Source organism: Amphiprion ocellaris, chromosome 21 (genome assembly GCF_022539595.1).
Source record: "Amphiprion ocellaris isolate individual 3 ecotype Okinawa chromosome 21, ASM2253959v1, whole genome shotgun sequence".
Lineage (NCBI taxonomy): Eukaryota > Metazoa > Chordata > Actinopteri > Pomacentridae > Amphiprion > Amphiprion ocellaris.
Genome location: NC_072786.1, coordinates 12,571,900 through 12,584,411, shown reverse-complemented (window position 1 = coordinate 12,584,411; position 12,512 = coordinate 12,571,900). Strand labels below are relative to the sequence as shown.

Genomic DNA, 12,512 nt, shown 5'->3' with positions numbered 1-12,512 from the left:
TTCCATGAACAAGAATAACCAAGATTTAACCAGTTAAAGTTTATAAAGTAGGAAATTAAGTTAATCTTGACACCACCTCTCAATCATGCAAGAGCCCACAAAATGCTCATTTAGTGTTTTTTAGTGATTCTCCCTTATAGAGGTTAACCCTGTTATTTTTACTCCTGTCACCTTTTTACTCGCTGTGGGCTCATTTTTCACTGCAATATAAAAACCTACATCTCTATGGAAACAACACAATCATAGCTAAAAGCAGACAGATCTCAAACATGTCTTTTGTACAGTATAACAAAGTTATTTATAATGTATATAACATATTATTTTTAATGCAATCCGGTGTTAGCAGCACTACAGAAATACGGTGACTCTACATGCTGTAGATATTCTACTATTTATATTATCCCTAGAGGGATGTTTCACCATGCTGAATGTCTCCACCAGGAACTTGCTGGCAGTTTGCACTTCTGTATTCAGTTTTTGAGCCATGTTACATTAATTTTATGCATCAAGTGTGTTTGATTTCACTCTTAGTCTCTCTTGTTACCTCATTTCTGTTCTTTGTAACTACAGCCTGCAGTTCAAATTAAAAATCCCAGAATTTTTTGTACATCACTGCTGGTAGCAGCTCAGTCATGGCTTTTAAATTGAGCTAAAGCAAACAGATTTTATTGTATTTTTCTTTACAGATCGAGTGCAAACACTTTATTTTTGGAAACATTTCAAATGACACAGGTAGAATAAAGCTAGTGTTTAGATTTGATAACTCACATCACTTTTGATTAGTTCAAGGATCATTTGAAAATCAAATATCCAACGATTATTCCTGTCGTTATGGTTTCCTGCTTTGGTGAATGGTGTCATTTTCATTTCATTATATTTTATAAAAGATAACAAGCCTTTCAAACACGCTGGTGAGTTTTGGGGTTCAGAAGGTTAAATGTGAGCTACAACTGATAGCAAGAAACATCATCGCACAGTCATTGGAAGGTTTATTACTGTGGCCATAAAAACTGCAAACCAAAGTCACCAACTCTATAAAGGCAATACTTCAAACTCCAACAGTAAAATGCTTTTCTTTTGTTAGTATTTACACCACAAGAAATCAGGAATAGGATGCAATGTGTCTCACTAACAACTGAGAAAGTTGTAAATGAAAGTTGATGTTTTTAGACATTAAAAAAATGTGAAGAAGAACAGCATATATACATAAAATCTGCTTTACAAATCTCCTTAGTGACAGTTGAGGGACTGCAGGGACATCAGTGTGTCCCGACTGAACTGATATGTGAGCTTCTTCTTCACCTTGAAGATCTCTCCGGACCTGGCGTAGTTCCTGAGCGCCCTGGACATCTTCTGGTAGGTCATTGGCCTCTTGTTGCCCTTTCTCTGGCCCCAGAGTGCCGCCACCTGGTCCTTATTCCTGGAGGAAAAACGGAAAACGCCGGTGGCTGCTGGCACCCAGGACACGCAGTGAGCCATGTTGGGATCCTCCAGCATCTCAAACAAGAAGTGAAAGAGTCGCACCTTTTTTCCTGCAAACAGGCAGTGGCATGTTCGGTGGAAGGGGTTTAAAAGATGGTTTAGGGAAAGTTCTGGCACCTGGGCCAAAACAGTTAGTACTGGTTACTGTTAATCATTTCCTCAACTACGGCGATTCCCAGAAAATCTCTTCAGTGATGGATACCATTCAGCAGAGAGGCCAAAGCTGTAAACGCTGCGGTTATCTGATAGATATGTAAAAACAGCTATTAAGCTAAGCCATGCACAGCTCTGTTGTTTTTTACTGTAAAGGGAAGGTCTTTTATTTGCTCTTTGGTATTGTTTCCCTCAGGCTAATAGCAACTGGGGCAATAACAGTATCAGTGACCAAAAAAAGGAGAACTCACCACTCCTCGCTGCTGTGGCTGGGTGTTTGGTTGATTGTCTTGTTGATACACAGTTTGGCAGTGGCCCACGCTCAGACAATGTTGCTGTTGTGTTTTGACTGAGGGCCGGTGAGGCGTCCTGTGCCAGGAAGGGCTGGAGTGCAGGTCTGATGCTCTTTGATGCAGGAGAAAGTAAAAGAAGACCAACAACAGATCATCGCACCGAACAGCGCTTAAAATTTGGCTGCATGTTTCTCTCAATGTGGAAGAAAAGGCCATCAAACGTGTTTATGCATACAGGTGGCTCACAGCATGTCCAGCGCTGCTCGCATGTTTCATCCACAGGCACACCTCCAGTCCAGCACACCTTGTTCACTAGAAAAAGCAAAAATGTTTATTAGAAACTGCACTTAAACTGAGTGAAAGATCTAATTAAGATCTGCAGCCATTTTTCTTACCATTTTCTGCTGCGGTTTGTCTGTAGTACTCCTCTAGGAATTCTAAAATCACCTCCAAATCAGACTGAGTGTCCTGGAAAGAATTCTGATAAACATAATTAATTAGATTTCAAGTTGTTGCCTTGGAGATATTTCAGGAAATGCAGCTAATCTGCTCTTTACCATCACTGATGAGGCTGATTCTAGTCCTTGCAGTCTGGGAGAATTTCACACAACTGACTTTGAGACACTCAAGCGCCCCCGACTCTTATTATACCCCTCCAGTGGAGCAGGTTTTCTACATATCAGCAGACGTTTTCTACTCTGGGCTCACAGGAACAATGACCACCTTCCCACAGAGCCCCAACACCAGCACTGACCACATCCTCCCCGCTGCAGCAGATAAGACCTGGCCAGGAGGCAGCTTCGACACAATGCTCTCTTTTCAGGAAAAACACACTTGCTGACATATTTTTCCTCACAGGATGTGTCTTAATTTAATATTCTGTGTGCCTGTTGTAATATTTCACTGCAGCGGAGACGTTGCAAAATCTTTCCACAGAGTCTTTATATATTTGTTTGATAATAGCCACAGAGCTTTACAGTCAGCAAGCAATATTAATAGAAGTGAATTTCTTTTTTGGTTGTATTTATAAGATTTCAGATTTTAAATAAATAACAAACAATTTTAGATTTGTAAAGATATATTTATTTTGAACAAATAGCGTGCAGCTCAGACATAAATATCTGAAACATCATACCAGATCACGGCTTCCAGCTAATTTTGCATCTCTCAACAGATCAGAACCAAAAAAAAAAAAAAAAAAAAAAACAAAAACAAAAAAAAAAAAAACAACAGATAGTACAATTTAGGCATATATAACAAAATTTAGTAGAAAAGAACACACAAGACAGATATAACAAACATATGTTATTACAAAACTAATATAAACACAAGAAGTACATCATAAAAATTTAAAATGTACATGTAATTTCAAGGATTGCTTATTACTGGTTGCAGCCACAGACAACTTATATTAATATTACATTAAAGCTGTTGTGATATGATAATATTTATCAATGTTCTGAATAGAAATAAAAATAAGTTGAGTTCATATAAATTAAACTGACATACAGGCTTATATTGTTGTTTTCTTGTTGTTGGTTTTATTCTGCATTTCCCCCTTGAGACTTGCAGTTAATCTTTATATTTTGGGACCTGTTGGAACTGGCTCAGATTCTACACAAAATAAAAAAAATATGTAGCTCATTCTTTAGTTCAACATATATTAAAACCTATAATACAGTCAAAATGTATTACACATTAAAGCATTTACAATCCTGTTGACTTTTAGAGAACCATAATGTCCATATTTTAAAGTTTAGAAGTATTTACAAGAATTATACTCCTTGGAATAGAACCAAAACAGGCATGATATTTATCTGACTGTGTACATTCTAAATTCACAGAGACTGTTATTTTTAATAAAATTTGACATGTACTGATTAAATATGGAACTGCAGATTTTGTAGAAATAAGCAAGTCTCTGAAAAAATGCTTAGATCTGTTTCTCCGAGTTAAATTTTGCTCTTAATTCGTACTTTATTAAATGCAGGTGCGCTGGCTGGAGAGGTCAACCCGTTAAACAGAAAACATACTAAAACATTCTGATATTACTGGCAAAAAAATGTAATGTATGTTGTTTTCTAAAGTGATCAAAATTGATCTGTTTTTAGTTAGATGCAGGAAGTATCTAAGCACTCCTATATACAAATAAATTACAGTAATACACAAAATGTTAAAATGATGAGACCTTCTGACTGAAGGTCTGTTGATTAATTAATAGAATAACATGTAAAAACAAAGAACATGCAGAGACTGAAGACGAAACCAGACAGTTTGAGAGTGTTATGTTCTTCATGTTTAACCCTTGTGTCGTCCTGAGTCAAAATCGACCCGTTTTAAAGTTTGAAAATGTGGAAAAAATAATAATTTTCACAGTGAAATCTTTGATGTCCACATTTTCAACCTTTTTTGGGATATCTTTGAACATTTTTTGGTGGAAAAAAAAGAAAGAATTTTCTTGCCAACTTTGGGGATTTTTTTTAAAATAATACTTTTAAAGGAAACTTTTAAGGAATCATTGGAATTTTCTTCCTGAAGGTTTTGCAAATTTTCAGAAATTTGGGGAGTTTTTTTTGCTGATTTTTTTGATTTTTTTTTTCCGACAAGGAAACAATATTTTTGGTGCCTGTAAATGAGGACAACAGGAGAGTTAAGAACATTAGTAGAATTATGTTTTTAAAAAACAAATGCAGACACTGTAGACGGGCACAGAAATTTCCAGAGTCTTTGAAATATTTGTAGTGCTTATAGAATCTCTTCCCTCTGTGAGGAAGCTCAGAGTTTGGCTGAGGTGTGTGAGGTGAAGCTGGAGGCCAGGTCGTAGTCTTCTGGCAGCTGGTAGTGTCCGTACCAGCTGTGCCAGTCTGCCGCTGTGGAGTAGTTCTGCTCGGCCGGGTTCTGCTGCTGAACCTCATCCTGTGGAGGGCGGCAGGGCAGGTGGACCGACAGCTGTGCGGAGCCGAGCCTGTGCAGGATGTCTGGGTTGAACTGGTAGGTGAGTTTGCGGCGAACCTTCATGATCTCACCTGTGCGGCTGTAGTTTCTCAGGGCTCTTGCCATCTTCTGATAGGTCATGGTCTTGCGGTTGCCCTTGCGCTGGCCCCAGCACTCGGCCAGCTTCTCCTTGTTCTTGGAGACAAAGTGGAAGGTGCCGCTGCCGCTGTCCGTCCACTGGATCGAGTCGCCCATGCTGGGGTCATTCAGGGCTTCGTGGAGGTATTCATACAGTCTGAGCTTCTTGCGACCTGAGGAGATTGAGGTTAGTCTTGTTCTAGATGGAACAAAAATATCAGAACTGTTGACTTGAAGAAAATCCTATCATGATCACCTTTGTTGTTCCTCTGTGGTGGTAAGATGGAGCAGAAACGTGGGGATTCATTCTGCACAGAGTGACTCAAGGAGACATCAGGCATGACCTGAGGCCAAGACAGCTGCTGAAAGACAAACATTTAAAATGAATTCCCCTTTCTTCGTTATTTCCTCCTTTCTTTTTCCAAAATGCTGCTTCTTTGCAGTACTTACAGCTGTATCATTCCAGTCATAAGGAGGAACTGGGACATCCGACTGGTGCGTAACGAGACAGCAGGAGATCTGGTACTGCAGAGACGTCTGCTGAGTACCCAGAGGCTCATAATATGTGTAATCTGAAAAGCAAAATAGGAAAAATTCATACATGAAAAACATTAAATATCATACTGTCCAAATAAACTGCCATTATTACATCAAAATATCTATACTGAAAAGTCTAAACAGAATAAAATAAATGCAAAACAAATGTAATATTTACCTGAATCGTAGTATGAATTATTTGAATGCTGCTGAATCACATCAATTGCATCCTGAAAGTGCTGGTTGATGTCACTGTCCAAGGATGTCTAGAATACACACACCAAAAAAGTATTATATATTTCCTTTAAACAAGTAAAAATTGAAAGCATAAGAGTCTAAAATTATATCTAAAAGCACGTGTTCTATCCCCACAACTCACCATCTTGTATGTCTGAGTGCTTCCCTCAGTCGAGGCCATTTCTGTCCTAATAGCTGAGCACTGCCACACTAGTGCAGGTGTACAGTCTGGACAGGTATATATATGTTGCAGACCTCCAATACCTGTTCACAGCTCAGCCAGATGAATAAGCAGAGAGGCCGGTCAATTATAATGGTGTCGTATACTTCTTCTTTTTTGGAAGCGCAGATCAGATAGACATCTGAGCATCATTCGCGCTCGCAAAGTCAAGATCACAATCTGCGAACAACAAAAACCTCTTTTACTGCACACTTGACCGAGGAATACCACCAATTCTCAGCCTGACAAACTGAGATTTGCATACTGGGTGAGATATGTATCTAACATACACAGCTGTTATCGGCGCGATCCAGTTATGCAGTTTTCTGAAAATTTGAATTTGAGCCTGAATGATGGCAGGAAAATGTCCTTTGTGGTCTTCAAAGTAAAAATAAAGTAACTAAATTAATATTTGCATAAAGAGATATGACGATATAATGGGATATTAATGAATTTTATGGGACAGTTTAATTGGATCAGTTTTTTTTTATATTCCAGTTTAACTATAGGGTCCACTTTAGCATCAGTTAACATCAGTTATGTATTCATTTTTTCATTATTAAAAAATTTGTTATTGTATATTAGAAAATGTAATAAGATGCTTGTTTTATTCTGAAATTCTGCCATCACACTCTGGAAAATGTGCTAAATTAATTTAAAAAATATTCCATTAAAACCAAAAGGAACAAAGATTATTTCAGGTCTTTGTTCCTTTCCTCTGTATCTTTAAAATTCTTTTTAACACCCATAATCATTGAAGAAAAAGTGAGACATTTCTTACATCTTTTTTTTGTCCACTACACAGGTTTTAAAGTAAGCTAAGCTACTGTTTAATTTTGTTGTTTGCACCTACACTTAATCTTTCAATAATCATAATTAAAGGCTAATAAGAGTATGTATATAAGGCCTCACCGCAGACAGGCCAAAAAAAAAGTTGTGGCTACTTAAACGCTCATTTGACCAGAATGCCGTAAACAGAGCTGCAGATAGACGTGACCGTAAAGGTTAATGGTTAATAAAGTGGGGATCACGGTCACAGCCAGCCTCTGTCCTTTTTTCCCCACAAAGCCAACCCTCCTGTTCAAATAAACACAGGCTTTTTTTGAGAAGTTCATTTATCTCAAGCGTGCAGTTTTAAATATCAACCGACCTGCTCCCGAAGTTCCCCTTTCAGCTCGGTTAGAGTGTGATGGCAGTCAGGCCTGAGAGCTGAGCTGGAAACATGATGGAAACAAAGCAATGGAGATGCACAGATTATAGCGTCACACTATATCAGGCTACACCTTCACCCAGGTGGCTCATGTTGACGGGATGTGATTTGTATCATCGCTGCAAAACATTTTCTTGTTTTTCCACCAGTAAAGAAAAGCACCTTGTCGCAGTAAATTGTGTGTATGTATGTGTCTGTGTGTGTGTGTCTGTGTTTTTGTGTGCAAGCATGCAAATGTGCATGCCAGTGTGTGGTTCATGTGTGTGTTTCCTGCCTGTGCAGCCGGCTGATAAAAACACAGAACCACAAACCTCGTCCTCTCTCCCACTCCGTCTTTCCCTGTTTCCATTCCATAAATTAAAGACCACAACCTGTCGGGCTGCAGCTGAGGCCTGACAGCTGTGTGCTGCTGTGTGTACGACAAGTTGGTGTTCTTTATTTGCTGTGTTGTGTCCTTTAGAATTACTCAGGAATGCTCTTTATCACTAGTTGATTGAAAGAACTCCCTTACTGTAATTGTTTGCAACATGGTGATTGTTGTTACTTCAAATTCATACTATTTTCTCCTAAAATTTTCATTCTACTCTTGGCTCTTCTATTAAATTTATGGCTGATTTTAGCCCCTAACAGCTCCCTCTAAGATTTAAAATTGTACACATTTATGGTCCCCAGAAGATAATGTGTTATATGTTTGGTGGTCCATTAGCCCTCCAAACCCCAAAACTGGCCAGCAGTATTAAAAAGCATGTTATATATATTTTTTAAAATCATCAGAATTACACCAGTTATCAGAGCCAGAAACTGTCAAAAGAGACAGAATAATTGATTTTCTGCTTTTAAACAGACTGTGATGTATGGTTCTGTCTGGAAAATTAACCAAATCTAAGCTCGCAATTGTGATATTTTCTCAAAATCATTTTATTCGACATATTTTATTCGACAGTTTTCCAAAAATAAACGTCACTTAACGAAATAAACAAAAAATTCAGCGACTTTTTGGTTGAACTACAGGCTGTGTTGATACAAAGCAGAAGGACTTATGAGAAACATATTTGATCAACACAGCATGGCTAAAAAACAAGGTGTAGGGACAAGCCAGCTATAAGCAAATTGCTGAAAGGTGCCTTCAACATGGTGAAACATCTCTCCCTCCATAATCTATACACTGCTTAATCCTCTGTAGAGTCGCGGGGGTCTGGAGTTTATCTCAGCTGACTAAGGGTGAAGGCAAGAGACACCCTGGACAGGTCACCAATCTGTCACAGGGTTACATATAGAGGCAAACAATCACACTCACATTCACACCTATGGTCAATCTGGAATCACCATTAACCTCAGCATGTTTTTGGACTGTGGGAGGAAGCCGGAGTACCTGGAGAAAACCCACACTGACCCAGACAGAACATGCAAACTCTACACAGAAAGCTGTGAGGCGACACTGCAGCCCTGGTGAAACATCTGTAGTGGACTGAGGAGCAGAATATTCCAGATCAACATGCAGAGAATCCAGAGACCTTTACCCAAAGTTGTAAATTTGGTTGGACACCATTTCTGAAGACAGCTAACTCAAAGCTTACATCCAAATGGAACATCTGCAGTTAAGGTGTTTATTCATAAAGGACCCCTCATGGCTCTCTTGAAGACAACAGGATGCCTCTTATCTCCACCAGAATCTGATAAGGTTGATTAAGTGTCCACTGTGAAAATAACTACACCTCTGGACAAGAGGAGATTGGATTCTTCACTGTGACCTCCTGACCTTTCTCTCCCCCCAACACCCAGAACTTTCTTTACAACAATGAACTGAGCAGTTTTAAATCCTCAAAATTAAGGAAATGCAGCATCACCATAGTGACGATCCCAAATCTGGACTCGGTCTCTGATACCAGGTTGATCAGGACCAGGATGGAAGAAGAACAAAAGGAATCTGAAGCATATACACGACACACAAATGCACCCCTCCTCTCTCTGTCACAGACCACAGCCATGAAGGCACAAAGAGACTTTTCACTCTAAGCATATATATTTCTTCAGTCTTATTCTTCTTCTTATTGAATGCATATGCTTGTATGTTTAGCTATGTTATAAGTTTACTTTCATGTAGCCTACTCTACAATTTGTAAGTTTATTCTTATGTTTACACCTTTTGTTATTATCTCAGCAACCATATGAGATGAACATATTATGTATGTTTGGTGGCAGTCTTATCACGTTTAGTGAGATTTTAGATCTTTGGTTGTCAGAGATATTTAACAATTGGATGTGTATGTTTAAGAAATGAACTAAAAGTAAGGTTTTTTTGAGCCTTTTTAGGGCTTTTATCATAGAGGACAGTGGAGAGAGACAGGAAATGTGGAGGGAAGAGTTGGGGAAGGACATGCAGCAAATGGCTATAGGTCAGACTCCAACCCAGGCTGCTGCATCAGGAACTATCGTCCCTGTTTATAGGTCTCTAGCTCAACCTGTACAGCTACCCAGGCACACCTAAAAAAAGCTGTAAAGCTATTTGGCCTCTGACCTCTCCTGGACGGTGGCGCTCAAAACCACACCTTGGGAGGAACACATCCACAACTGGCTAGATGCTGATTTGAATTTGGCTCCAAAACTTTCTCTAGAAAAGAGCTCACTGGAATGCAACAGGGCTCTCTTTCATGATGAAACAAATGGCTTAACTTCAAACTAGGGCTTTGTTTTCTTATGTTTTAACTAAAGTTGGACCCCTTAAGTTAACTTTAAATACTACAACAGCACGAATATTTTCTGTACAACTATGAGCTTTGACTGTGTTTTTTCTTCAGCACACTTTTGCAACACAAACCTGCCAAAGCGTCTCCTTGATCATCACAGCTCCATGTCCTGCAACAGCTTCCCTTTCACTACTACAAAGCCTATGCAAGTATTATTTTCCTTCTGCTAAATGAATGAATTTACAAATTATAATTGGTTTTCCAATTCCAGAGTGATTCTAAACTCATCGCCTTCCAACCAACTGCTTCCAGTGACGATCATAGTTAGTTTGTTTATCTGCATTTATTAATTTCATTTATTCATTGTCTGTGGTTTTCACGTCATTGTTGCTTATTGTTTGTGATTTTTGATTGTGAGAATGATCAATACAAGTAGATTTGATTATTTAATGATTGCTGAACCTATAATATTTTTGATAAAGGTCTCTTAGGTGGCCCAGATTAAATACCTAAGTGGTGCCCCTGATAAATGAGTGTAATTTTGATGTGGACCCATTAGGCTACACAGTTTTGCTACATGTAATTATATTTCCACATATGAGGCTATTTCCGCTACACATCCCTACAGAATGATGTGAAAAACATAGAGTTTGTAGAGGTTGTAAAAATCTGAGCAGTAAAGTTTCCAGTGTTGGTAAAACATGTGTGTACTTGGAACATTGCTGAACATGTTGATTACATGTTTTCCGAATCTTTGTAAAATAAATAATCAAAGAAATTCAACTCTTATTTTTGGCCTTTTTAAGATTTATGGCATTGTGACTGTCATAGTGCACAGAGGATATTTCCTAGAGTTTCCTCTACTTCTAATCAAGGTTGTGCTGTTTGTTTAGAAGTGCAGGACTTTATATTGCAGTGAAAAATGAGCCCACAATGAGTGAAAATGTGACAGAAGCATGTGGAAGCAGACTGTGGTGTTTGAACTGTGTGTTACAGCTCAGCAAAGGGACAATAAAGACGATGGGCAGTAAAATAATTGTCAACTAATCGATTAACCGACTAATCGTTATAGACTGCTGGTTGGACAAAGCAAAGAATTCGGTGAAAATGCAATTTTCTGACATTTTATTGTCCAAACCATTAATTGTTTAATCGAGAAAATGAATGAATGTTCCAATAATCACACTGCAATCTTCTTAACAAAAAATCTTAACTTCAAAACAGAAATTACGTACTGAAACTTGTGGAATATTCTAAAAATGGGGCTTAGTTCCATGTTAAATATGACCTTTTTCCACATAGTAAATTTGTGGACTGATTCACACCAGCTGTGAATAAATTCATCAGAAAATTAGTGCGTATAGTCTTTGTTGTTTTGAGTTTTGGGCAGTTTACAATTATATATTGCAATGAAAAGTGAGCCCACATTGAGTAGAAATGGTACAGGAGCAAAAAAAACCCCTAAAACCCCAGAAACTACTTAGCATTCAAAAGGTTAACTTATCCACTAGTCATTCTGCTGCCATCAGGTCCAAAACTCCACTGTCCAGTAATTTGCTTTGATCAAATACCTACAAATCAAATATGGTAGAGTTACTCAACACTGACAGCAGGTAATTACCTCAGAGGACGACTTGAGCTCACACTATTCTATTTTATTCTAGTTTATTCATCTGTATTCCACTGTATTTTTATATTTTATTATGCACTGCATGAATCTGCTACATTCTATATACAATGCTCTTCTAATCAGATATTTTTGGTTTTTATTTTGTTGAGCTTAATTTTATCCTCTGATTTACTACGTTTTCATGCATAGTCATAATTTTTGTGCCAACCTTAGTTTTAGATTAGTCATGTTTACCTCAATATGAAAATTCTGTCGATTTTCTAGCCTTAATATTTTAACTAGTCTGGTTAATGTCCATAATTATTAAGGAGCTGATTTAACTTGACTGCTCTGATATGATCTATTATCTTGCATTTGCTTCATTTCTGTTCTTTCTACTGCATAAAAACATAAATAGTGCTACAACTCACCACATTATTAAAAATGTATATATAACTTTGAATCTGTAATGTGCCACATATAATGCACAAAACCTTTTGTTCACCAATGTAAACTATTTTTCTCATGCTCTAACACATTCTAACTTTATGTAGGACACACCACATCCCCGTTTATTTGTTATGGTGTTGTTATCTGTCTATTATAATGTTGAGTGTGACAGTAAATCCAGGTTTAATATGCGGTTAGGTATGTTTTTTGAGTGGGATTAGGGTTGCTGAGGAAAAATACAAAGACAGAGAGAGATTAATGTTTATCTGTGAATGCGGTGCACTGTGTTGAGGGGGAGCAGCAGCTATATCTCTGCAAACAAAGAAGAACTTTCCTTCCCCTTTAAATTCAATAGCTTCGTGCATGTTGGCACCAGTGTGGGAGCGGCAGGTTAACCGCAGCACAGTCAACCCCATTGTTCTTCTTTATTTACGGGCACTCGATGAAAATCAAGAAGTGTCAAAGCCACTCGTGTACATTTAGTCTATTAGACTGAACGCTGCGACCGCAGAGTTATAATCATTATCTATGAGATTATGGTCTGTCCTGGGTGATAGCATCG

The 12,512-nt window shown here is 38.1% G+C and overlaps 2 protein-coding genes across 3 annotated transcripts; both read right to left on the bottom strand.

Annotated features, from left to right (window-relative positions):
• Positions 1-929: 929 nt before the first annotated feature.
• On the bottom strand, positions 930-2,687 carry spi2 (Spi-2 proto-oncogene). The gene is made up of 5 exons (XM_055006821.1): positions 2,637-2,687; positions 2,324-2,408; positions 2,164-2,240; positions 1,887-2,040; positions 930-1,532 (listed from the first exon to the last, which is right to left on the bottom strand). The coding sequence occupies exons 1-5, from the start codon at positions 2,685-2,687 to the stop codon at positions 1,231-1,233; spliced, it is 669 nt and encodes a 222-aa protein (XP_054862796.1). The 3' UTR covers positions 930-1,230.
• Positions 2,688-2,958: 271 nt separating this feature from the next.
• Positions 2,959-6,030, bottom strand: spic (Spi-C transcription factor (Spi-1/PU.1 related)). 2 transcript variants are annotated; one of them, XM_055006692.1, is made up of 5 exons: positions 5,917-6,030; positions 5,716-5,803; positions 5,451-5,572; positions 5,257-5,359; positions 2,959-5,173 (listed from the first exon to the last, which is right to left on the bottom strand). In XM_055006692.1, exons 1-5 carry the CDS (start codon positions 5,953-5,955, stop codon positions 4,704-4,706), a joined length of 822 nt encoding a protein of 273 aa, XP_054862667.1. In that variant the 5' UTR covers positions 5,956-6,030; the 3' UTR covers positions 2,959-4,703. The 2 variants fall into 2 exon arrangements, with proteins under 2 accessions (XP_054862667.1, XP_023147510.2); XM_023291742.3 differs by having other exon boundaries at positions 2,960-5,173; positions 5,257-5,362.
• Positions 6,031-12,512: the final 6,482 nt, after the last annotated feature.

Excerpts from the sequence above, each read along its gene's own strand:
- spi2 (XM_055006821.1), bottom strand. The coding sequence starts at position 2,687 with ATGTGGTCAGTGCTGGTGTTGGGGCTCTGTGGGAAGGTGGTCATTGTT. Across the intron at positions 2,409-2,636 it reads GGAAGGTGGTCATTGTTCCT|AATTCTTTCCAGGACACTCA; the intron begins GTGAGCCCAGAG and ends TATGTTTATCAG. Across the intron at positions 2,241-2,323 it reads ACAAACCGCAGCAGAAAATG|TGAACAAGGTGTGCTGGACT; the intron begins GTAAGAAAAATG and ends TGCTTTTTCTAG.
- spic (XM_023291742.3), bottom strand. The coding sequence starts at position 5,955 with ATGGCCTCGACTGAGGGAAGCACTCAGACATACAAGATG. Across the intron at positions 5,363-5,450 it reads ATGACTGGAATGATACAGCT|CAGCTGTCTTGGCCTCAGGT; the intron begins GTAAGTACTGCA and ends TTTGTCTTTCAG. Across the intron at positions 5,174-5,256 it reads ACCACAGAGGAACAACAAAG|GTCGCAAGAAGCTCAGACTG; the intron begins GTGATCATGATA and ends CAATCTCCTCAG.